The sequence below is a fragment of the Vipera berus genome, assembly GCF_964194415.1.
Source record: "Vipera berus genome assembly, chromosome: 7".
In the NCBI taxonomy this organism is placed as follows: Eukaryota; Metazoa; Chordata; class Lepidosauria; order Squamata; family Viperidae; genus Vipera; species Vipera berus.
In genome coordinates, this window is record NC_138209.1 from 19,596,741 (window position 1) to 19,619,660 (window position 22,920).

The following is a 22,920-nucleotide window of genomic DNA, read 5'->3' on the forward strand; positions in this document are numbered from 1 at the left end:
ATAGTCAGCAAGGACTAGTGGTGTTAAATCTGCAGGGATTCCTTTATCTTTTTTTTTTGTCAGAAGAATTTCCCGGATCGTTTCCACCTGGAAAAAGCCGACGATGAAGAAATTTGAGGACAGCAGCTACCGCAAAGCAGGTCTTTATTACAGGAAGGCAGTAGAGTGAAAGAGAAATGACTTCAGCATTCCTGCCTTGCAAGGTGGTTTTCAGGTCCTGAGTTGTGGTTTTTATATGCTTTTTCTACCCTAGGGCTATGGGGTTTGATGGTTCCTTCTTTTGTGTTTTAATGGTTGTCCGGAGTTCCCCTTCTTGTCTTAAGAGATATTCCTTTTGTCCAGTTTCTATTTTGGGAGTTAATCCCATCAAGGGCAGGGCAAGTAGTTCTTGGTGGAATTTGTTATATGAGTTTCCCAATTGCTTAGGCTTGGTTTTCCCGGCGCTTACCTGCAACATTTTACAAGGTGTTACCTGGTTCTTGGCTGTATGCCCAAAAGTTCAGCAAAAGACTTTTCTCTGAGGCTTGACCGAGGAAAAGTGTATTTGCATGTTTTCCAATAGGGATGAAAATATGAGAGTTTTGTCAGGGTAAACCTTCCAACATTTTAAGGGAAGTTTATAAATCTACTATAAAATTGTTTTATATTAATTCAGTTACACTGGATATCTGGAAAACATACCTAAATCTTATAAATGAAGCCTTCATATGGTTTTAGATGTAACTCAATAAGTTTATTTTATGGACAGCTCTTAATTGATTAAAGTTACTAAATGAGCTCGAATGAAATATTTGTTCCAATCAAATTCACACAAAGTTGTCTACTCTAGCTAGCTGGTGCTGGTTTTATGTATATAAGATACTTGCACATCTATCCATTTATGTACATGCACAGGGGAACAGATACTCTTGAGCACCTCAGGACTCTTGCAATTTTGGAGATCAAAATAATTAACTGAAATACTAGATGAACAGCAGATGAATAAATCTATATACAATGTATAATTCAAAATTTCTTTATTCAAAAAATACCTACATAACAAGAATATGTTAAAGATCTAAAACTATGTAGCATTTATTTATTTGGAGGAGAGAGAGAGAGAGAGAGAGAGAGAGAGAGAGAGAGAGAGAGAGAGAGAGAGAGAGAGAGAGAGAGAGAGAGAGAGAGAGAGAGAGAGAGAGAGAGAGATCCATGATTAGAAAATATGAGCTCAATATTTCTATACCTGGAGACAATAATCTAATTTTTTATTTATTTTATTTTATTTTAATTCCATTTATATCCCGCCCTTCTCCGAAGACTCAGGGCGGCTTACAAGCTTAGCTTGTAATTAGCCAAATAAGTTTTAAATTTTGTGATCATAACATTTTTTCCTAAAATGAATTTCTTAAAAGTCTTCCACATGCATTTGGTCCCTGAAGATAAAGTAGAAGGACATGTTGTTATTATCTAAACTGCAGCTAGGGTACATCAGCAATTTAAGAAAATATTCTGTAATTGGTTTTCTTCTTTCTCCTTCGACTTAAAATTTTAAGACAGTCCGGATGCTGAAAAAGAGAAATAAGATAAATATGAGTTTTGTTTTTAACATTAAAGAGTACTATTAGCATTTCATGATCTCCTCTGATGATCCAACCTGTTTCTAGAGATGCTTCACTTGTGTACTTAACAGCAGCTATATAAGCAAGATTTTCAGGTCATTAAGGGAGATCCACCTTGCAATTTCCTGCCAGCTTCCAATAACAAAAGTCAGTGGGAAAGCTGGAAAGAAATTGCAAGTCCCAAGTGCCTTGCAACAAGGTGGGCCAGCTGGTCAGTGTCTTTTGCAGGGTGTGAGAAGATGCACAAGGTGTCACTGCAGTATGGCACAAGCAAGGCGGCCTTCAGGTGGCTGCTGTTGAGTGAGGGGGAATGCACAAGGTGCACAACAGGCCGGTACAGCAAAATGTGAGCAGCACTGGTCGGGAGTGGCTACTGGCAAGTGCAGGAGACTTACCAAAGCAACTTGCTCCAACTGTCATAAGTAGGAACTAGTTGCCAAATGCCCAGATTAAAATCATATGACTAGAGATGCTGGGACAGCTGGAACTTTGAGGATCAGTCATAAGTACCACTTGTTCAGTGCTGTCATAACTTTGAAAGGTCACGGAAAGGGTGGTTATTAACCAAGGACGACCTGCATTCCCCATTGTCTCCCTGCTTATTCTCTTGTAATCTCTTCCCCTCCAAATGCAAACACTAATGAGGGGTCCTTGGTGCTCTCTGAGTTTGCTTATTTACCTGCAGACGTTTCAATACCCAAACTAGGTAGTGTCATCAGTGCTAGTAAGGAGTGGAGTTTGCTCTCAGTTTATATTCTAGTGGCTCGCCTGACAGTGTTGGTGGGGCTGGTCTTAGAGATTCTTTGCTTGGGTCTTGTTTACTTGACTGTTGGTCTGATGTTAACCTTGGAGTTAATCTATGCTGATCTGGGTGCTGACAGCTGCTGGAGAGGTGCTTGGGTCTTTTTCTTCCCTTTTGGGCTGGTTGATTGTCTCTTTTGCATAGTTTACAGATGTTGCTAATGTCTTTGTGTCTATTGATGGCTGATTTGTCAGAGTGCCAGGCTTCTAGGAATTCTGTGGCATTTTTGGAGTTGGGTTGATCTAGGATGGTCACTGTAATGTATTGGGCTTGTTTTGTTAACACCACGTGGTATTGCTGGGAGACTGTTTGAGCAGGGAAGCTAGCTAATGGCTCCCGTCTCCAGCGCTGCTATTGGTTGCTCCTAGGGCGGCAATAGGCTGCTTCAAACCTATTGGCCGCCGCCTAGGGGCCAGGGTATAAATTGCTGCATCTGTAGCCCTGTTCTCTAGTTCAGATCCTGCAAGCAATGAACCATGATCTTAGCTGAACTCACTCGCCTTGTCTTCATTCCTGCGCAACGAACCCAGTACACAACAGTCACATTTTCCCAATTGAAACAATGGTTAAATCTGTCTATATGTTCTGAAATTAAAGAGTTTTCATCATGTCTTCTAACTGCTAGTTGGTGTTCATGGATGTGCTATGCTGGTCTTCTGCCTGTTTTTCCTACATAGTGATAATTGCAGTCATTACATTGTACGTTTCAGATGACTCCTGTTTTTTTCTTCTGGGGTTGCTGGTTTTTTAAAATTTGTTTAGGATGTTTTGTCAGACTTCAGTTAGCTTGTGTGCTATGCTGATTTCGTGTGGTTGTAATATTCTGTTGGTGGTTTCTAATTTCCTAATTTCCCCTCAAACCTTTTGCTAGTTTGTCAAACCTCTTGCTAGTTATCTTCAAATCCAAGGTGAGAAATCCAAAGGTTGGGGAAGTGGAGAAAGGAGGCTTTTATTCCTTTTCCCCCGCTTCCTCATGAGTCATGTTCTCGAATCATCTCCTACGTTGGCTGTTTGGGGTTGTATCCATCTGATGCTGCATGTCCAGGGACAATTTCTTAATCAACCTTTTTCAAGATTTATTACAATCCTGGCATGTGATTGAAGCCTCGGAAACAGGTCCCCTTGTCAGTCAACAGAAATGCTGATTTACCACCAGCTTATCATGTATTTAGGAGCCAAGGGTGCAGCACCACAAGGAAACAACAATTAATGACTTAATAGCAGGCCATCAATACCCTAATTAACAACTAAAAGCCTCACTCAGCCAGGCACCATATAAATACAATGTTTAGAACTGCCCAGTGCATACATTAGAGAGAGAGAGAGAGAGAGAGAGAGAGAGAGAGAGAGAGAGAGAGAGAGAGAGAGAGAGAGAGAGAGAGAGAGAGAGAGAGAGAGAGAGAGAGAGAGAGAAGTTCCCTGAGGATGTTCTCCAGCAGAAGCCTGAAAGCTTGGAAGAATAAACCTCTGGTCCCAGTGACCAACTCAAATTGGATCCTTCAGTCCTGGCTAGGGGTGACATGATATCTAAGGGACTTCAATATCTAAGGGACTTCCACAAAAAAGAGGGGGTCAACCTATTCTCCAAAGCACCTGAAAGCAGGACAAGAAGCAATGGATGGAAACCAATCAAGGAGGGGAGCAACCTAGAACTAAGGAGAAATTTTCTGATGGTTGGAACAACTAATCAGTGGAATGATTTGCCTCCAGAAATTGTGGAGGTAACACTGGAGGTTTTTAAGAAGAGATTGGACAACTGATTGTCTGAAATGGTATAGGGTTTCCTGCCTGCGCAGAGGGTTGGACTAGAACAGGGGTGTCAAACTCAATTTCATTGAGGGCCGCATCAGCATTGCAGTTGCCCTCAGGGGGCCGGGTGGGTATGGCCAGGGTGGGCGTGGCCTACTGGGTGGGCGTGGCTAGAGTGTGTATGGCCTACTGGGTGGGCATGGCCAGCTCTACATCATTCACATCAAGGGCGCCTATGGGGGCCTGGGCAGGAGTGGGAGAGATCTGAGGGTCTCTGGCAGGAGGGTCTCTGGGCCAGGGCCAAGGCAGTGGGGGCCATTCCCTGTTTCCAGGATGGCTTCGCGGGCCACATGAAACCACTTCGCGGGCCGGATCTGGCCCCCGGGCCTTGTGTTTGACATGTCTGGACTAGAAGAACTCCAAGGTCCCTTCCATTATTCTCTGCTTGTACTTTAGTATCCATCCTACAGAAAGTATGAGTAATTGTAGAGGACAGAGAGAAAGGCCTGGAGGGACAGGAGGAAGAGCTGTTGCCAAGGGATATATCAGATAAAAGAAACCCGAATCCAGGCCAGGAATATAACATACATAAATGTTTTAGGCAAGTGAGTTCCTGATTCACATGAAAATAAAAGGAAGGGAGCACATTCAGACTTGCAAGATTCTATCAGCATAAGTTACAACAGAAGTAGTATTCTCCTTCATGACTTTGATTTTCTAATCTGGTCTAGCTTGAAGGGCCAATAGTAATAAATAACAAAAATGGGACAAAAGAGAAACATAGAGTGCATTATTACCTTTTTCCTGACCGGAGCATATCCAGCCCTTCGTTGATTTTCTCAAAAGGTAATGTATGAGTGATTAATGGATCCAAAATAAATTTCTTCTGCATGAAGTCTGAAACCAGCTTGGGGACAGAGTCTTTGCTTTTCCACCCTGAAAAAATGATTGATCAGAATGTGAATTATTGGAAAAATCCCAGTAAAAATTGTGAAAAGATGGATGAGAGTTTAGTCTTTCTGCAGATTTAAACTAATGCTAAATGGAATCCATCCTAAGTTGCTTCTTCCTGGGCTGTAGTTTTGGTTGTCATGGAAGAGGCTTCTATCTTGGAAGGGAAGATAGTAACGGAAGGGAGAAAATTAGAATAAAACTTTTTTGCTTTACATTTCAGTAATGTGATTGGGCTTAGATGTCACACTAAGTGAGAGACTGACAACCTTTTACAGCCAGGAGCTGCACCGTGGCTGGAGTGATGACGCAAAGTAGGTGGAATACTTCATAAACTTAGTTGGGGCTGGGACTTTCCTTGGTTTATTGTAATTATATTAAGCGTCTCAGAATTTAATCATTAGCTGTTTTAAGTCCTTAATGTCTTATTGTATAATTGCTTCTTCTTTTTTGTCTTTCTAATTTCTAAATAGTAGAAAACTTTTACTATTTATTATCTATGTGGACTTGGGGAGCTGAAATCATCATTCTTGGGATATGCATGCAGTTTACCTCTGCAAATGCCAGTTTGTTTAAGCCAGGGGTAGGCAACCTTGGCTGTTTTATGACTCGTGGACTTCAACTCCCAGAATTCTGGGAGTTGAAGTCCATGAGTCATAAAAGAGCCAAGGTTGCCTACCCCTGGTTTAAGCCATACCTTGCTTATTCAGCCCATATGCTAAAGCTAAACCATTTAAAAAACCTGAGTCAGTAATGAGCCGGATTATTTTAATTATTTTAATAGCTATGACAAATAGCTATGACAAATTTTTGTATGTTTTTGTATTGAGTGACCTGATCCATTTTTTTCTGCTTTGTGTTACTTTTTATGTGCCAATCTGCTCAGGATTGGCTTGGAATGCAGTAACACTAAAGTTAAAATAAATATATATCTATAGTTCCCTAAATGTGAGTTACCTATTATTATCTGGAAATATATCCCCAGAAATCATTAATATCCCCAATACACATATTCTCTGATAATTGCATAGTAAGAGATTTTTTTTTACACTTGTTATTCACACTTTCTACTATACCTCCAAAGACACATCCTTTCCAGGTGCGGCCAGTGAAAAGCATCAGAGGGTCATAAGTGATCTTACTTGCATTTGGGGGCACCCCCACCATGACGCTGGTCCCCAAATTCTCATGGCAGGAAGCAAGGGCAGACAACTACAGCAAACAAACAAACCAAAGATACACCCTTTATCTATTCATTCATATTTTTATATTTATACATTGTTCTTCAACATCCTCCACTTTTTATGCAGGTTACAACCAAACGAAGAATAGAGAAATTACTTGTAGGCAATTACATTCTCATTTACTTCCTTTTTGTTTGTGGTACTTTACATATGAAAGCCAGTTTGGTGTAGTGGTCAAGGCATCAGACTAGAAACCAGGAGACTGTGAGTTCTAGTTCTGTCTTAGGCACAAAGCCAGCTGGGTGACCTTGGGCCAGTCACCCTCTCTCATCCCTAGGAAGCAGGCAATGGCAAACCACTTCTGAAAAACTTGTCAAGAAAACTGCAGGGACTTGTTCAGACAATCTCCAAGAATCAGACACAATTGAATGGAAGGAAAAAGAAGTGTACATGAATTAGTTAAAACAGTGACTCAAATTATAAAACTGTATCACAGTCCAGTGATAGATATATTTAAGTGTTTAAATCCCCAATCAGACACGAATTCTCAGACACCAGAATCTAAGCATGACAACCCTTTACAGTGCCCGCAAGAGAGGCCATGGTTGATGCTTCCCAAAGCAACCTTATGACAAGCAAAGTCAATGGGGTAGCCAGATTCATTTAACAGTGTTACTAACTTAACAACTGCAGTGATTCACTTAACAGTGGTGGCAGGAAAGGTCATAAAATGGAACAAAGTTCACTTAACCTCTGTCTCACTTGGCAACATAAATTTTGGAAGAATCAGGATAGACAAAGAGAATTTTTTCTACACAACACATAATTCAACTCGTCATGCATTCCATCTGGGCCATACAATTGATTGTTTCTATATGTGCTTTATATGTTGTTTCTATATGTGCTTTACTGTAATTGGAATGCAGCGATATACATTTCTGAATTTCGACAGTGTATTCCTTCAGAGAAGTCAAGGTAATACATATGATTCTCCCCCATAGCATTCAATCCAATGTTAACTTTATAACAATCCTTGATCATAGGATTGGCTCAAGTTCATCTATTTGATCTTGTAATCATTATGCAATGTTGGGGAAAAAATGCTCTATCACAATTTACAGAAAGCATTACACTTATGAGGCTTTAGATTGCTACACCCAACATTTGTCATAAGACATTTCACACCCAATATAGCTACACAATGGACTATGTTACTTCTGTGTTATCTGAGTTATTTGTTACGACAGTTTTCACATACCATGGTTTCAGTGCGTCCAACCACTTCGAAAGAATAGTCTACTCCTTCACCCCCAGTCAAGTCAAAGACCACTTCATTGATGGGTTTCTGGAAATCCTGGGGATTGATACATTCTGTGGCTCCCATTTCTTTAGCCTTAGCAAATTTATCCTTGTTGATGTCAACTCCAATGATTCGGGAAGCTCCAGCTGCTTTACAGCCCATGACCACTGAGAGACCAACTCCACCCAAGCCAAAGACAGCACAGATAGAACCAGCCTCCACCTAGAAAACCGTAACGTCAATACGCATTGAACAGTTTTTTAAATTATCTTAAGACTTACAAAAGTAGGAAAAAACACATACACTAATGGAAAATACAAAAAAATAAAATAAAAGGAAAATAAATACACTAGAAATATCATAGAAAACTACAGCTTGGTTTGGCTTTCAAAAGTTAGGTCAGCGATGGCGAACCTTTTAGAGACCGAGTGCCAAAACCGCAACACAAAACCCACTTATTTATCGCAAAGTGCCAGGGCCACATCAACATTGTGGTGCTCTCGGGGGGGGCGGGGGGAGACAGGGAAGTGTCTCTGAGTGCCGCTTTGGCAAGCAAAAACCAGGGGTGAAAACATGGGCCACCGTGCTGCAAGGCGCAAAAATGGCCGCCGCCACACCACAGGGTACAGATACAAGGCACTGCACCATGCAAGAACAGGGCAGGGTTAGTTAGTATCATGCAGGCACTAGCCCTGCCCCATTTGCAGCCCCTCCCTTTTCTTCCAGTTCACCAATCGACAATGGTTAGTGACCTCTGCTCTACCACCTCTATTCGAGCTTGCTAGTCGGCCGCTTCGCCTCCTTTGTGCTGGGCGGGGCTCCTGCTCCAGGTGGTGGTGGCAGCCTGATGGACCTGCTGCTGATGGCAGTGGCACGCATGCCAACAGAGAGGGCTCTGAGTGCCGCCTCTGGCACGCGTGCCATAGGTTCGCCACCACTGAGTTAGGTGATCTATGTAGGATAAATTACCCTGATGTGGGAAAAAAAATCTTAAGTACTTTACTGTATTTAACTAACATCTGAAAAACAGAATTTGTCTGAGGTTTATTTTCAAATTATTTGGTTCATTCTCTTTGGTGAAAGTTGTCCATATATAACATAGTCTACAGAGCTATGGCGTATCTAATATGGGCCTTCTATTATATATAAAATACAATATTTTTGAAATATTTAGTCATGAGCTCGGGTATTCCACATCTATTCCATCTGCCAATTGTTTCGAAAGTGTTTTAAATCCAATTTTCAACTTCAATTTTCCTAGTTTCTCCTTACTCTCTGCGGAACCCAAATGCACCTAGGATAGTCTTCAGCTTGCATGGCCTCTGTTCTCAGTACATCATGATACATGATACAAAATACCCCAATATTTTAGGGGTCGGTTAAACATAGCTTTTTAGGCTACGTCTTCCACTGCTGAGCTAACTTCCATTAATATGTCTTTTACTCTTTGCCTGTGTGTAATTTATTAATTTACATATTTATTTGTTACATTTTTATGGTGCCCATCTTCCCTCTAAAGTGATTCTGGGTGGCTTACAAGTTATAATAATGTTTTTATATATAATTGTTTTAAATGCATTGGCAATCATATAATGAAAAGCTGCCTAAAATATTTTAAGGATAACTAAAGTGGCAGTGTTCATACTTGGCTGATGGGGTGTATGTTTTGCTATTCTTTGCTACAGGTGCAGTTCTTGGGTTCCACTGATGAGTGGAAACAGTTCCCATAAACAGAGGTTTCTTCTATATTTTCTCCGTTTTTTGTTTTTTGTTTGCTTTTAACAGGTTTTCAACAGGTTTTTCCCATGGCAGTAAAAATATTCTGCCAACTGGCCCCAAACTCTTAAAAGCTTCTGTGTTTGATATTTGAGATACTGAACTTCTCTATGGAGAAAATGGTTTTCCTTTGGAGAAAATTCTTCTCAATCCTACTTTATGATTTCTTGGTACAAATGGTCCTCAACGTACAACCATTAATTCAATGACATTTGAAGTGACTTAGAGCTGGTTCTCATACTTATCCCAACAGTCTTATAATCAAGCCCCGGCATGTATTGAAAATGATTACAGCATCCAAGGAACATGTGATCCCCAACTGAAACCTTTCCAGCCAACTTCCAATAAGAAAAGTAAAGGGGAAAGCTGGATTCAGAATAACAGAGCTGGAAGGGAACTTGGAGATCTTCTAGTCCAACCCCCTGTTTAAGCAGGAAACCCTATACAAGGGGTAGGCAATCTTGGCTCTTTTATGACTCCTGGGCTTCAATTCCTGAGCCAGCCATTCTGGGAGTTGAAGTCCACAAGTCATAAAAGAGCCAAGGTTGCCTACCCCTGCCCTATACCATTTCAGACAAATAGTTGTCCAGTCTCTTCTTGAAGCACCCACAACTTCTGGAGGCAAGTCATTCCACTGATTAATTTTTCTCACTGTCAAGAAATTTCTCCTTAGTTCCGGGTTGCTCCTCTCCTTGATTAGTTTCCATCCATTGCTTCTTGTCCTGCCTTCAGATGCTTTGAAGAATAGCTTGACTCCCTCTTCTTTGCAGCAACCCCTGAGATATTGGAACACTGCTATCATGTCCTAGTCCTTTGTTTCATTAAAAGAGACATACCCAATTCCTGCAAACGCTCTTCATATATTTTAGACTCCCTAGTCATCTTTGTTGCTCTTCTCTGCACTCTTTCCAGAGTCTAAACATCTTTTTTACATCATGGCAACCAAAACTAGATGCAGTATTCCAAGGCACTATCAAGTGGTATTAACGCTTCACGAGACAAGTGCAGTAATTCACGTAACAAACATTGCAGAAAAAGTCATAAAATTGGGCATGACTCACTTAGCAATCATCTTGCATAGCAATGGAAATTCTGGTCCCAGTTGTGGTTGTAAGTCAAGGACTACTTGTATTCCTTTCTCTCTGCAGGCAAGCTGCATCAGTGTCCTTTAGGACAGCCAGTCAGCCAGCCACAGTATTTTATTTTTATTTTTTTGCTCATTGTGAAAACAAACACAGCAAAGGAAAGGTAGGATTGGGGGAATGAGTGGGTTACTGTTAGGAAGCTATTTTTTGTGTTCTTAGGTTGGTTAGCAAGAGGATGTTTTTTTCAGCAATCCATGGCTACAATGGACCCATTCATTGACAGACTGGATCAGTGAGCCTGGAAAGAGTGTGGGTGTAAAAAAATGTCCCCTCTCATTTTTCATCTCAAGCTTTCCATGTTTGGGACAGAGCTTTTCAGAGGGGAGCACATGTGCTCTGGAGGGCCAAAATCCTAGCTAATCCGGTTAGACGCTATTGACATTGGACTATATGGAAGCGTTATAGGAAATGCCAATGGCTCTTGACAATTAAAATATATTTTGCATCCTGGGAATTTAACATGGAACAAAGAATGCTGGGTGAAGAACAGGGCAAATGCATCCTGAATCCAATCCACAAAATGTGTGGCAGGCAGATATGCACACATAACTGGAGCTGGATTTAAATAAAGTATATGTTGTTGAAATCAATGCTCTAGGACTTACCTTAGCTGTCTGTACGGCTGCCCCATAACCGGTGGAAAACCCACAGCCAATCAGACATACTTTTTCCAGAGGGGCTGAAGGATCAATTTTGACCACTGCGTTCTCATGCACCACAGTGTATTCAGTGAAGGTGCTGGTGCTAATGAAGTGGTGGAGGCTTTTTCCTCTGCATGTGAATCGGCTGGTGCCATCAGGCATTAAGCCACTGCCTGAACTAATGCTGTAAAAAAAAAAACCACACACACACACACACACACACACACACACAGAGAGAGAGAGAGAGAGAGAGAGAGAGAGAGAGAGAGAGAGAGAGAGAGAGAGAGAAGGTTACAGTTGACAAAGGGAGATTTTGCTAAGACTGAAAGTCAAAGTCTACAAGCTATTAAATGTTCTTTGCAGTTAGCCTTTGGGGTTTTCTAAGTGCGCGTTGAGGAGGGAAGGAGGGAGGGAGGGAGAGCATGGGTGCCTCTGCTGAACATGTTAGGCTAAAACCCAGTCAAATAGTTTGCATTCTAGTGTCATGTGAGAAAGGAACCAAACTACAACCTTAGGATGTGGTGTTATTTAGGCCCTTGGACTGAGCCACATTATTCGCACATCACAGAAAAACAGCAGCTGTATTTTGATAAGAGTGTGGCTACGGTAAAACTCAGCCAGCCCAGCAGCAGGGAGAAAATTAAACCCTTTTCTCCTTTGCTGAGGAAAATCTGCCAATAAACTGTCCTTTTTACTGGAAAAAATATTTGGGTATAGCATAATGAGGGGGGGGGGAATTCTAGTCCAAATGCAAACTCCAGGGAGAGAGTTTTCTAATTGCCTCTGCCCAGCCTTTACAATTATGCATATTTTCACATGCACACCTGTCCAAATTGAGTCCTAGTTGAACCAAAGATGATTTTTTAAAAAGGCAACTGGACTATGTTTTTTTTCTTTTCCCTTGAGGAAGAAGAATTTCGCTTCTCATCCACGAAGCTTCTTCAGTCCGGCTGGATGGTTGGGAGGGAGGGGGGGGGTGGATATTCTCTGACATGATAGCAGTGTTCCAATTTCTCAGGGGCTACCACAAAGAAGTCAAGCTATTCTCCAAAGCACCTGAAGGCAGGACAAGAAGCAACAGATGGAAACTAACCAAAGAAGCAACCTAGAACTAAGGAGAAACTTACTGACAGAACAATTAACCAGTGGAACAACCTGCCTCCAGAGGTGGTGAATGCTCCAACACTGGAGGTTTTTAAGAAGAGACTGGACAGCCATTTGCCTGAAATGGTATAAGGTTTCCTGCCTGAGCAGGGGGTTGGACTAGATGACCTCCAAGGTCCCTTCCAACTTTATTATTATTATTATTATTATTATTATTATTATTATTATTATTATTATTATTATTATTATTATTATTATTATTATTATTATTATTATTATCTCAGAGGGAGTGCTAACAACCAGATGTCTGCAAAGAAATATAATCCTTACACCCCCACCCTCAACATCCTGTCAAAACTAATCCTTCCGTTCCCACCCCCAATCAGTCAGAACTGATGAAGTTTCTTGGATGAGAAGCGAAATGTCTTCTTCCTCCTCAAGGGAAAAAAAAAACCATAGTCCAATTGCCTTTTGAAAAAGCACCTTTGAGACAACCATGACCCGGATAACTGGGAATCTCCACAGACAAACAGTCCCTAGTTGAAATTCAAGGTTGTTTGCTTGCTTGTTTTCCATTACCTCTACACTACCACAATTGCTTATGTGGTTCACAAACAGTAAAAGGGATTGATTTCCCAAAATTTGTTGGAACAGCCAAGTTTTGTCAGTTTTCCAGAAGGTGGCTAAAGTAGAGTCCATCTGGATATCAGAGTTAGGGCAGCAAATGAGAAACTTCTATCTTGCCTTTACCTGCCAGAGTGTGGGGATACCCAGGGTATCCGCCTGTGGAAGGCCTAAACAGGCCAGAATCAGCCTGGAGGAAACGTTTCTGGAGATACTCTAAGCACATATTTTGGCATTTATGGGCTCAATCCAGCATCTTGAATTGTACTTGGATATCTACTGGAAGCCACTGCAGTGCCCACAATATAGGTGCCATTCTGCTTAACTGGCTCAAACTAGTCAAAGTGCAGACTCTGTGCCAGCTGTAGTTTTTAGGTTTGTCTTCAGATATGGCCTCTATGCATTGTTGTAATTTATTTATTTATTTATTAATGGGATTTATATCCCGCCCTATCTCCCAAAGGACTCAGGGCGGCTAACAACAAAACATATAATAAGTACAGAAATTAAGATAAAAATAAAATTAAAATCATCTGTGCAATAAATTAAAATTAAAAATTAAAAATAAATTAAAAATTGTAAATATAATTAAAATGCCTGTCAGTCCAGGTCAGCCAGGTGGAAAAGGAGTGTTTTGAGGCCACGGCGAAAGGACTGGAGATTTTGGGCCATTCGAAGCTCAGGGGGGAGCTGATTCCACAGGGCTGGCGCTCCCACAGAGAAGGCCCTCCCCCTGGGGGTCGCCAGCCGACATTGTCTAGCCAACGGTACCCTGAGGAGGCCTTCTCTGTGTGAGCGTACTGGGCGATGGGAATTCGTTCCCGGCAGCAGATGGTCCTGCAAGTATCCCAGGCCTAAGCCATGTAGGGCTTTAAAGGTAAGTACCAGCACCTTAAATCTCACCCGGAGGGCAACCGGTAGCCAATGCAGCTCACGCAGGAGGGGTGTAATATGGGAGTATCGGGGTGCTCCCATCACTACATAATACACTCTGGAGGTAATGAAGGTCTGAGTAATTGGGATTCAATCCAGCTTGCTTTGTCCCATCTAGATCCTTATAGCCTCCAGGAATTAGAGGCTTCGCAGACTCTCCTGCTTTGTTTTAAGTATAAGCTGGATATACACTGTATGTTGATGGTGCTTTATTTTGAACTAAAGGATGAGTGGGTTCATATAGACATTATATAGCATGGGAGAGAATGCCAATGTAGGTAATACACCATATAAAAGAGGGAACAGGCCTGCCTGCTCATCCCACTTCTCTTGTTGTTGTTGTTGTTAGTTGCGAAGTCGTGTCCGACCCATCGCGACCCTATGGACAACGTTCCTCCAGGCTTTCCTGTCCTCTACCATCTTCTGGAGTCCATTTAAGCTCACGCCTACTGCTTCAGTAACTCCATCCAGCCACCTCATTCTCTGTCGTCCCCTTCTTCTATTGCCCTCGATCTTTCCCAGCATTAGGCTCTTCTCCAGTGAGTCCTTCCTTCTCATTAGGTGGCCAAAGTATCTGATTTTCAACTTCAGGATCTGGCCTTCTAAAGAGCAGTCAGGGTTGATCTCCTCTAGGACTGACCGGTTTGATCGCCTTGCAGTCCAAGGGACTCGCAGGAGTCTTCTCCAGCACCACAGTACCCACTTCTCTACTGGCTTCCATTCAGAAAGGAATGAAAGCACTGCAATACCGTATTTCCAACTCCTAGTCCCTAGAAGCACTCCAGAAGTCATGATCAAAGGCATTAGCTAGCAGGACAAGGAGGGGTCTCTGCTGGGGTCAGCCCATGGTGGCCTTTGTGACCAGGATTTCCTGAGCCACTAATGATCCTGTTTCAAGCGCATAAAGTCCCCCAGAATTCATAGTCTCCAACACCCTCCCCAAGATGAACTGAAGCAAGTCATATACTGTATGTTGCTAGGGAGCTAGGTGGTGACTCTGCCAGCAGAATCCCTACTATGTTTCTAAAGCCCAATCTCTGGTATACATACTTGCATGTAGGTATCTCTAAGTAGAATTTCTGAAGTTGCCAAGGTTATCATGGAATATGATTAGCACTCCACCTTTACAATTAAGATTAATACATCACTGAAACCCTTGAAGGCAGATATCAGAGCAGGGGATACGCCCATTTTTTGTCCAGTCAAGTTTCATGATGGGTACCAGATTTTGTATACTGAATGCAGAGATGCTATTCATTGTTGAAGGTGGCTAGACCTACAGAATGGTAGTGGGAAGAATGCTGCTTTTTAGTGGGAAAGCCAAATCCAGACCTCAAAAATTTTAGCCAGCTGGTGTTTTTCAGCCTCTCCTCAGGAGATTAAATTTCTAGGTGAAATTAGAGGAATGTTATACAATAGATCGGAATTATGAAAGTTAGCAAACAAATTCTTACTTGCGGAGACTTGCAACACCCTTTTTAATCTTTTGCCTGTTCTATATGCTGTTGTTGAAAAACTTAATTTACACGTACAGTATCTTAATTTTGTGTATTCAGAGTATGTGTTGGATAAGAGACGAAAGAAAGAAAATTTGGATAACATTCTAGAAGAATTTGAGGATTGCCCTGGACTTATTCAGAAGCCACAGTTGATTTGCTATTGAAAGTCTTGGTGGAGCAGTGGGCTAATGCCTCCTTAAGTAACACCAGCTGCCTGCAATTAGTGCAGGTTCGCATCCCACAAGGCTCAAGGTTGACTCAGCCTTCCATCCTTCAGAGGTAGGTAAAATGAGGACCCAGATTGTTGGGGGCAATTAAGCTGACTTTGTAATAATGCCGCTTGGGGTGTGTGTGAAAGCCCTAATAAGCAGGCATATACATAGAATGAAGGCTACTGCTAAGTTTGTAAGCCTCCCTGAGTCTTCGGAGAAGGGCGGGATATAAATGGAATTAAAATAAATAAATAAAAAATAAAAAAAGTCACAAGTCCTCCCTTAAATCTCTCATGTGGTACAAAAAGCAATTAAGTTCTCATATACCTACATCTTGTTCAAAGTTCAGTTAGAGGTATATGAAAAAGGATTAAATCTAGACTTAAGCTAGACCTACCAAGTTATTGAGGCCTGATGTAAATTAATAATTAAAAACTAAAGCACCACTGATTATGATGAATCGTTCCAAGAAATTTTCTTGGGAGCCAACCCAGAGACAATATATTGATTCCATTTAAAGTTATTCTGGACTCTTTAATGTAATTTCAATCATAATAAAAATATATATTAAAATACTAGTTTTGATAGAGAGACAAAAAGAAAAGAAATTGAAGCTCACTCATTTGAAGTACACAAGTTGCCTTTGGAACTCTGACAAGGTCTGCATTTTCCACATTGTGGAACAAAAAGTGGAATTACCGTATCTCCTAGAAATCAAAACAAATAGTTACAGCTAGCATGATTCAAACCCACTGCAAGCAAGCACAGAGCTATATAAATGAAACAAAATACTCCTGAATTGTGGTGTTTTCAGTTGATTTGGGATCCATGTACAAAATACTTTGAAAGGAAGATGTTTGGAAATAGTTTTGATTGTCTATATTCTGTGGATACGCTTCTATGCATTTTTAAGTACAATAATACATGTACTCTAGTTAGAGATGGATACTAAGGATTAGGAGATAAATCAAATGCTCATTTACTTTTAAATAAATGGTAGGATAAGTGTAACAAAAACTTTAGGATCCCATGTCTTACATTCCGATCCACTGCTTTTTAAATTCAAATGAAGTTTCTGTTATTCCTGGAACTAAAAGAGGCATGATCCTGATTTAAAGTACAAAATGTCTTATATCTAGGAGCTTCCATTTGTTGATACCAAGGAAACGCCTCTTTTGAATAAAGCTTTATCATTAATGACTTTATAAAACATTCCGGTAATTATTCTTGACAACAGCACATAATAGTTTCTCATGCCTTGTTCCGGAATATTTTCCCCAGGTTTAGACTTCAGTTGTGGCATTCCCTACGACATTATAAACCAGATTACTTTCTAAATTTATTACAAAACCGGTTCTTTAATGTTATGTTAATTCTTGCATTACTTCAGGCTCAGTAAGTACAGGTAGTCCTTGACACAACCAGTAATTTAGTGACTGTTTGAAATTACGACACTGAAAAAAATGATTTCTGGCCTTTTTTTATACTTAATGACCATTGCAGCATCCCCATGGTCACAGGATAAAAAAATTTGGATGCTTGGCAACTGGTTCATATTTATGAGGGTTGCAGTGTCCCTGGGCTCATGTGATCGATCACTTTTTGCGACCTTCTGACAACCAAAGTCAATGAGGAAGCCAGATTCACTTAACAACTGTGTTACTAACTTTACAAGACAGGTTGTAAAATGGAGCAAAATTCACTTGACAACTGTCTCATTTAGCAACATAAATTTTGGGCTCAGTTGTGGCTGTAAATTGAGGACCATCTGTAAAGCATGCTGTGAATCCTGTTGGTCAAGGAATTCTGGCTGACGGAGTCCAGGAGAAGAGCCTTCTCTTCCATGGCTCCGCCCCTTGGAACATCTTGCTCCCCCCAGGGTGAAATCTGCCCCCACCCTCCTGGCCTTCTATAAAGACCTGAAGACCTGACTCTGCCAATTGGCTTGGGGCCTCAAATGGGGGAGTGTCACACTTGTGGTGGTTAATGGACCAATAGCAAATCTCACCTCCCCCTGCACATCCTGTTCCCTTCCCTCCTATCTTTTAATCATAATTTTTATTTTGTGTGTGTGGTGTGTGTTTAAAACTATAAATATATATCATTTTACTGTTTTTAATGTTGTAAGCCACCCAGAATAACCTCATGGCAAGATGAGGTGATTTAATCTAAAATTAGATGACAAGCCAATAACTATCTATCTGTCTATAAAAATTAAACAAAAGGAATGCACAGTCAATGCAAATGAAGCTTATATGAGATAACGACTAAAAGGAAAGCTAATCATAAGTCCACTTTAGGGCAAAGCATTTACGAAGCTCTTTTTTCTCATAAAAAAGGTTTATATAATGATTCTGGATTCTATGTTAATTTTTCAGAACATAGAATAGCAGAACAAGATGTTCTACCAAAAAGACAGTGAAAATATGCCAAGTGTATTCTGGGCCAGATTTTAGAGTTCTGGTGTAACTCATCCCTTCTTGGGCCCCAATTGTTCTCATACCGGGTTTCACACAAGTCACTCCCTCTCCAACACTCTCCACAACCCCAGCTGCTTCGTGGCCCAGCACCATTGGTAAAGGCATCGCAAAAGCACCACTGATCACATGATCATCTGAGCGACAGATCCCTGTGGCCACGATCTACAAAACAAAACAGAACCAGATAATGGGAAAATACCCTCAGGTGTATTTTTAGCTTGCATCTCATACCACATACTGAAAATTTTTACAAGCTGGGACATTATGATTCATCATGATGCTAATTATTTTCTAGCAGTTTTTCAGCACATCTTGTTAGGGTTGTTTGATCCAAATATTTTATTTCTACTAGCAAGACACAGTGTGCTTAACAGAATAAGGGAATAGGGAAATGAAGATATGAAAAGAGATTATAATTCTTGAAATGAAAACCTGATAATGACCAATAAAACTTTGCTGGGTACTGTTTCTATATCTGAAAATATTCATTTTTTATAAAACAGTTAGAAGCCAATTAAACAAAACCAGCACAAGGTAGGTTTATATTCTTTCAAAAATACACATTCTGAACTGTAGGCTTCCTCAAAATCCCCAAATTTTTGTATTGGGGCTGTGTTGAAACAATAAGGTAATATGAAAACTTATGGATAACAAAGTTTTAGTTTACATTTTAGTCTCCCAAATTCATGTCAATTCAGTTCATATTGCAATCACATAAAGTGACTTTCTAAATTGACACTTCCGTAATTCAGCAAAAACACCATTGTCCTAATACAATTTTGGTGGATTGGAAGACAATATCTTGCATTTTTTAAAAGTCGCCATATTAAAATATCCCAAATATAGAAAAATGTCAAAAATGGAATGACTGTAAATACTAAAAAATAAAACAGAACTCAAGAACTTGTTTATTTTGGTTAAAATTATGATTATCTAAACTGAGTTAGAAAACCTCAGTTAGAAAATGATGTATGGTACTTCATCCTACACTGCTCACTGGGGGCATCATTATTTTTCCTATTGGTAATAGTATCATTTGGATATATGTTAAATATAGGAGAAAGAGGAGAAGGAGGAACAGGAGGCGGAGGAGGAGGAGGAGGAGGAGGAGGAGGAGGAGGAGGAGGAGGAGGAGGAGGAGGAGGCTGCTGTGAGGCTAAAAATGGAAATAATATCGATGGTGCTATTCTTTTGGTTTACCTTAATGCGGACTTCATGTGCTTTTGGAGGTGCTACTTCAATCTCCTCAATGCTCAGGGGTTTTTTCAGCTCCCAAGCAATAGCTGCTTTGCACCTTATTACCTGTAAAAAATATACCCAGAGGCATCAAAGGGATGGCACTGTAACATTTGACTAAGCTTTTGGATTTCCTTCATTGCATTAATCACTGATATCAGAATTATAACTCCCTTATAATTTCTAGCCAAAATGGCCCCTGAGATAACTTAACATGCAAGATTTGCCTGTTGTCATCCAGTTTGGTAGACTAGAAGCTTTCCTCTAAATCTAACTTGCCGCTTGGGGGGGGGGGCGAAAGCCCTAATAAGCAGGCATATACATAGAATGAAGGCTATTGCTAAGCACATTGATTTGTGCTTTAAATTGTAAGCCGCCCTGAGTCTTCGGAGAAGGGCGGGATATAAATGGGATTAAAAAAAATAATTATCCATTCTTAATTGTATACAGTCTTGTTTTGCTTGGTATTTATACTTTCATATAGTTAAACTAAAATTATTACGGATTTCATTTTCATTTGAGCATTTAAATGTGCTGCTTTGAAAGATATGTTTGTGTCTGTCTGTCTGTCTGTCTGTCTGTCTGTCTGTCTGTCTCTCTCTCTCTCTCTCTCTCTCTGTGTGTGTGTGTGTGTGTGTGTGTGTGTGTGTATCTTCAAGAAGTCAGTCTTGGTTCTTGGTGATTACATGGTCAAGTCCCTGCAGTTTTCTTGACAAGGTTTTTCAGAAATGGTTTGCCATTGCCTTCTTCCTAGGGCTGAGTGTCTGGGGTGGACAAAAACTCATGGTTTACTGATTTCTAGCCTGATGTCTTAATTACTACTCATAAATGGCTCTCAAAAGGCCTATGATATTATTTTAATATGTAACTTCTCAGTTTATGCATCTAGCAAATCTCAGCATACAATCATTTCTTCCTACCCACTGATGGAAAAATATTGCAAAAAATATTTTGCAGCTGTATGTAACTGGTAGCTCCACAATAATTAAAACATAAATTACATTAGAGTTAGCATTCCTAGGTGGATTCCTTTCACCAGGAATCCATTAGGATAAGTTTAACACTCCAATAAAATCATTGCAATGTTAGCTGGATCATTGCCTATTCCTTTTCAACTTTCACCCTGTTTTATTAGACCAAAATCAAAATGTTAAATGTTATAATCCTTCTGCAAATAAACTTTTCCTTGCAGTGCTGCATTTAATTTAAATTTCACAATTCAATGAGCTTTTTCTATCTCTTGCAATATGCAAAACATGCCTTTTTCTTCCAATGATCACATTTTACATTCAGTTAGCTCTTTTTCAGAATTCCATTTCAATCTATTACTTTGGTTTTAATACAAAAGTTATAATTAGGTGTATGTGGATACTTTACGTGTTTATTTTCAGTTTATAAACCACATATATAATTGCAGTTGAAGAAATTAGAAAAGCTAAGAAAATACAATACAATAAATAAAATGGTGTCTTTCACCATAATGAAAAACAAACATCTCCACTTACTTTGCCTGCAGTACTCATGTTGCTTTTTTTCAGCTTTGCAGTTGCTGTTGTTCTCTGCCTTCTGGCTATAAAAGATCAAGAATGCACACAGTCTCTGAACTGATCAGTGAGTGTTGGAGAGCTTGCCTTTCACTTATATTGTAAAGTTCAACTGCATAGAGGGAGTAGCTTTTCAATCAAGCTCACTAATTCCCAAGGTCCACCCCTGGGCTAAAAAAGGAAATACTCTTCAGCTTTCTCTCTCTTGGTCACTGTTTCAACTCAGAAGCTGAGTTGCCTGAAAATAATTGACAGCCTTGTGAATACCGAATTTACAAATATTGAAATTGCTACTACTAAAGTCACCCCTACCAAAGTCACCTTCTAATGAAGAGAAGGACTAGGGGTGACATGATAGCAGTGTTGCAATATCTTAGGGGTTGCCACAAAGAAAAGCGAGTCAAGCTATTCTCCAAAGCACCTGAAGGCAGGACAAGAAGCAACGGATGGAAACCAACCAAAGAGAGAAGCAACCTAGAAGTAAGGAGAAATTTCCTGACAGTTAGAACAATTAATCAGTGGAACAACGTGAATGCTCCAACAATGGAAGTTTTTAAGAAGAGACTGGAAAGCCATTTGTCTAAAATGGTATAGGGTTTCCTGCCTGAGCAGGGGGTTGGACTAGATGACCTCCAAGGTCCCTTCCATCATCATCATCATCATCATCACTTCTTGATTTTGTTAGATTTCATTTCCTTCAGGTTCTCTGGCTAGCTCTTACAATTTATCACCCTCCTCCCCTTCACTGTTGAATAAAGAAAAGAAGAGTGAGACTCTTTTTCAAAGTCACCCTGGAGCAACTGTAGCTGATGATGGACTTTTTATCTGTCAGCCTTCCCTGGTAGACCAGACAGGAGACAGGACCAGATGGGCTAAGACTTATTATTATTATAAGGCTACTTGAGCAGAATCTTGTAAATCTGAAAGTGCAGATCTCTTGATGTCCTCTTTACCTGAGAAGGCTCAGTCCCTTCTGAGTCTCTTTCTCCACCTGTTCTGCAGCTGCAGACAGTGACCTCTCCTGTCTGATTGTTCCCTAGGCAGCCTCTCTTTGCCCCATTTTTCAAGGTCTTTCTCACATACTGTTACAATCTGGGTCTTCTTAGTTCAATCCTTTAATTACTAATAGTGACACCACACAGATTAATCATCCTTTTCATCATCATGATCATCAAGTTGGTGGACATGGGCAGATCTTTTTTTATATTTCATCTTTTACATTTCTGTGTGGGTTGTAAAATGAGAGTTTCTCATCTTTTATGGATAGCATAGATACCCTGTAAGTTACAGGAAATTATTCCTCCTCTCCCAGATTGTGATAGTTACATGATAGATAGCTAGATGAGAGCTACAGTAGCCAGCTGGATAAATAGGCAGACAGACATACAGATACATAAATGAGAGTGACAGAGAGAGACTGGATTAGTGTATGTATGCATGTATGTATGAATAAAGGAATGAATGAATAAATAAAATAAATAAATAAATAGATACATAGATGATAGATAGATAGATAGATAGATAGATAGATAGATAGATAGATAGATGATAGATAGATAGATAGATAGATAGATAGATAGATAGATAGATAGATAAATAAATAATTCTGAAACCTTAAACTGTTTATACCAAAAAAGAAGAAGCATGAAATAATGTCACTTTTGCTGACATTATTTTGGACCCTTTCAGTGAACTGAGACTGTAAATCTCAGAAATCTCAATTAGCACAGCTGAACAACTTTATAAAACATGATCATCATTTGCCTCCATCGTGGGAAGGAAAACAAATGTAAGATGTCTCATTTTAAAAACATGTTATTTTGATTTATCTGATTTAGAATATGCTCCATCTATAAACCCTGAGGACACTCCAGTTGGGTACTTCTTACATATTTCTTTCCACGCTAATGAAAGAAGAATGTGCCAAAAGGAAAGGAGGATGTAGGTGATGAAGCTGGAAGATGAAAGGAATGTTTAACCTGTAGTTAGAGATAAAGTTTAGATAGATAAAATAGAGATAAACTTTAGAAGCCATCAAAACTGCTTTCCACAAGGGTACCTGTAATTCAGTAAACAAAAGAGACCAGAGGAGGAAAGAAGGTGAAAAGTTATAATATGGTCCTGAAAGGGCATCAATGT

At 40.1% G+C, this 22,920-nt stretch overlaps 1 protein-coding gene across 1 annotated transcript in view; it reads right to left on the reverse strand.

The window, feature by feature from the left end:
• Positions 1–20,875, reverse strand: part of LOC308671238 (alcohol dehydrogenase 1B-like) — a 41,694-nt gene extending 20,819 nt beyond the window's left edge. The window contains exons 1-8 of the mRNA XM_081333338.1: positions 20,743–20,875; positions 19,202–19,303; positions 18,025–18,163; positions 16,141–16,228; positions 11,114–11,333; positions 7,546–7,809; positions 6,180–6,315; positions 4,950–5,088 (exon numbers count right to left, since the gene is read on the reverse strand). Of these exons, the coding sequence (XP_081189464.1) occupies positions 4,950–5,088; positions 6,180–6,315; positions 7,546–7,809; positions 11,114–11,333; positions 16,141–16,228; positions 18,025–18,163; positions 19,202–19,303; positions 20,743–20,760 (1,106 nt within the window). The 5' untranslated portion in view covers positions 20,761–20,875. The remainder of the gene's footprint in view (positions 1–4,949; positions 5,089–6,179; positions 6,316–7,545; positions 7,810–11,113; positions 11,334–16,140; positions 16,229–18,024; positions 18,164–19,201; positions 19,304–20,742) is intronic.
• Positions 20,876–22,920: the final 2,045 nt, after the last annotated feature.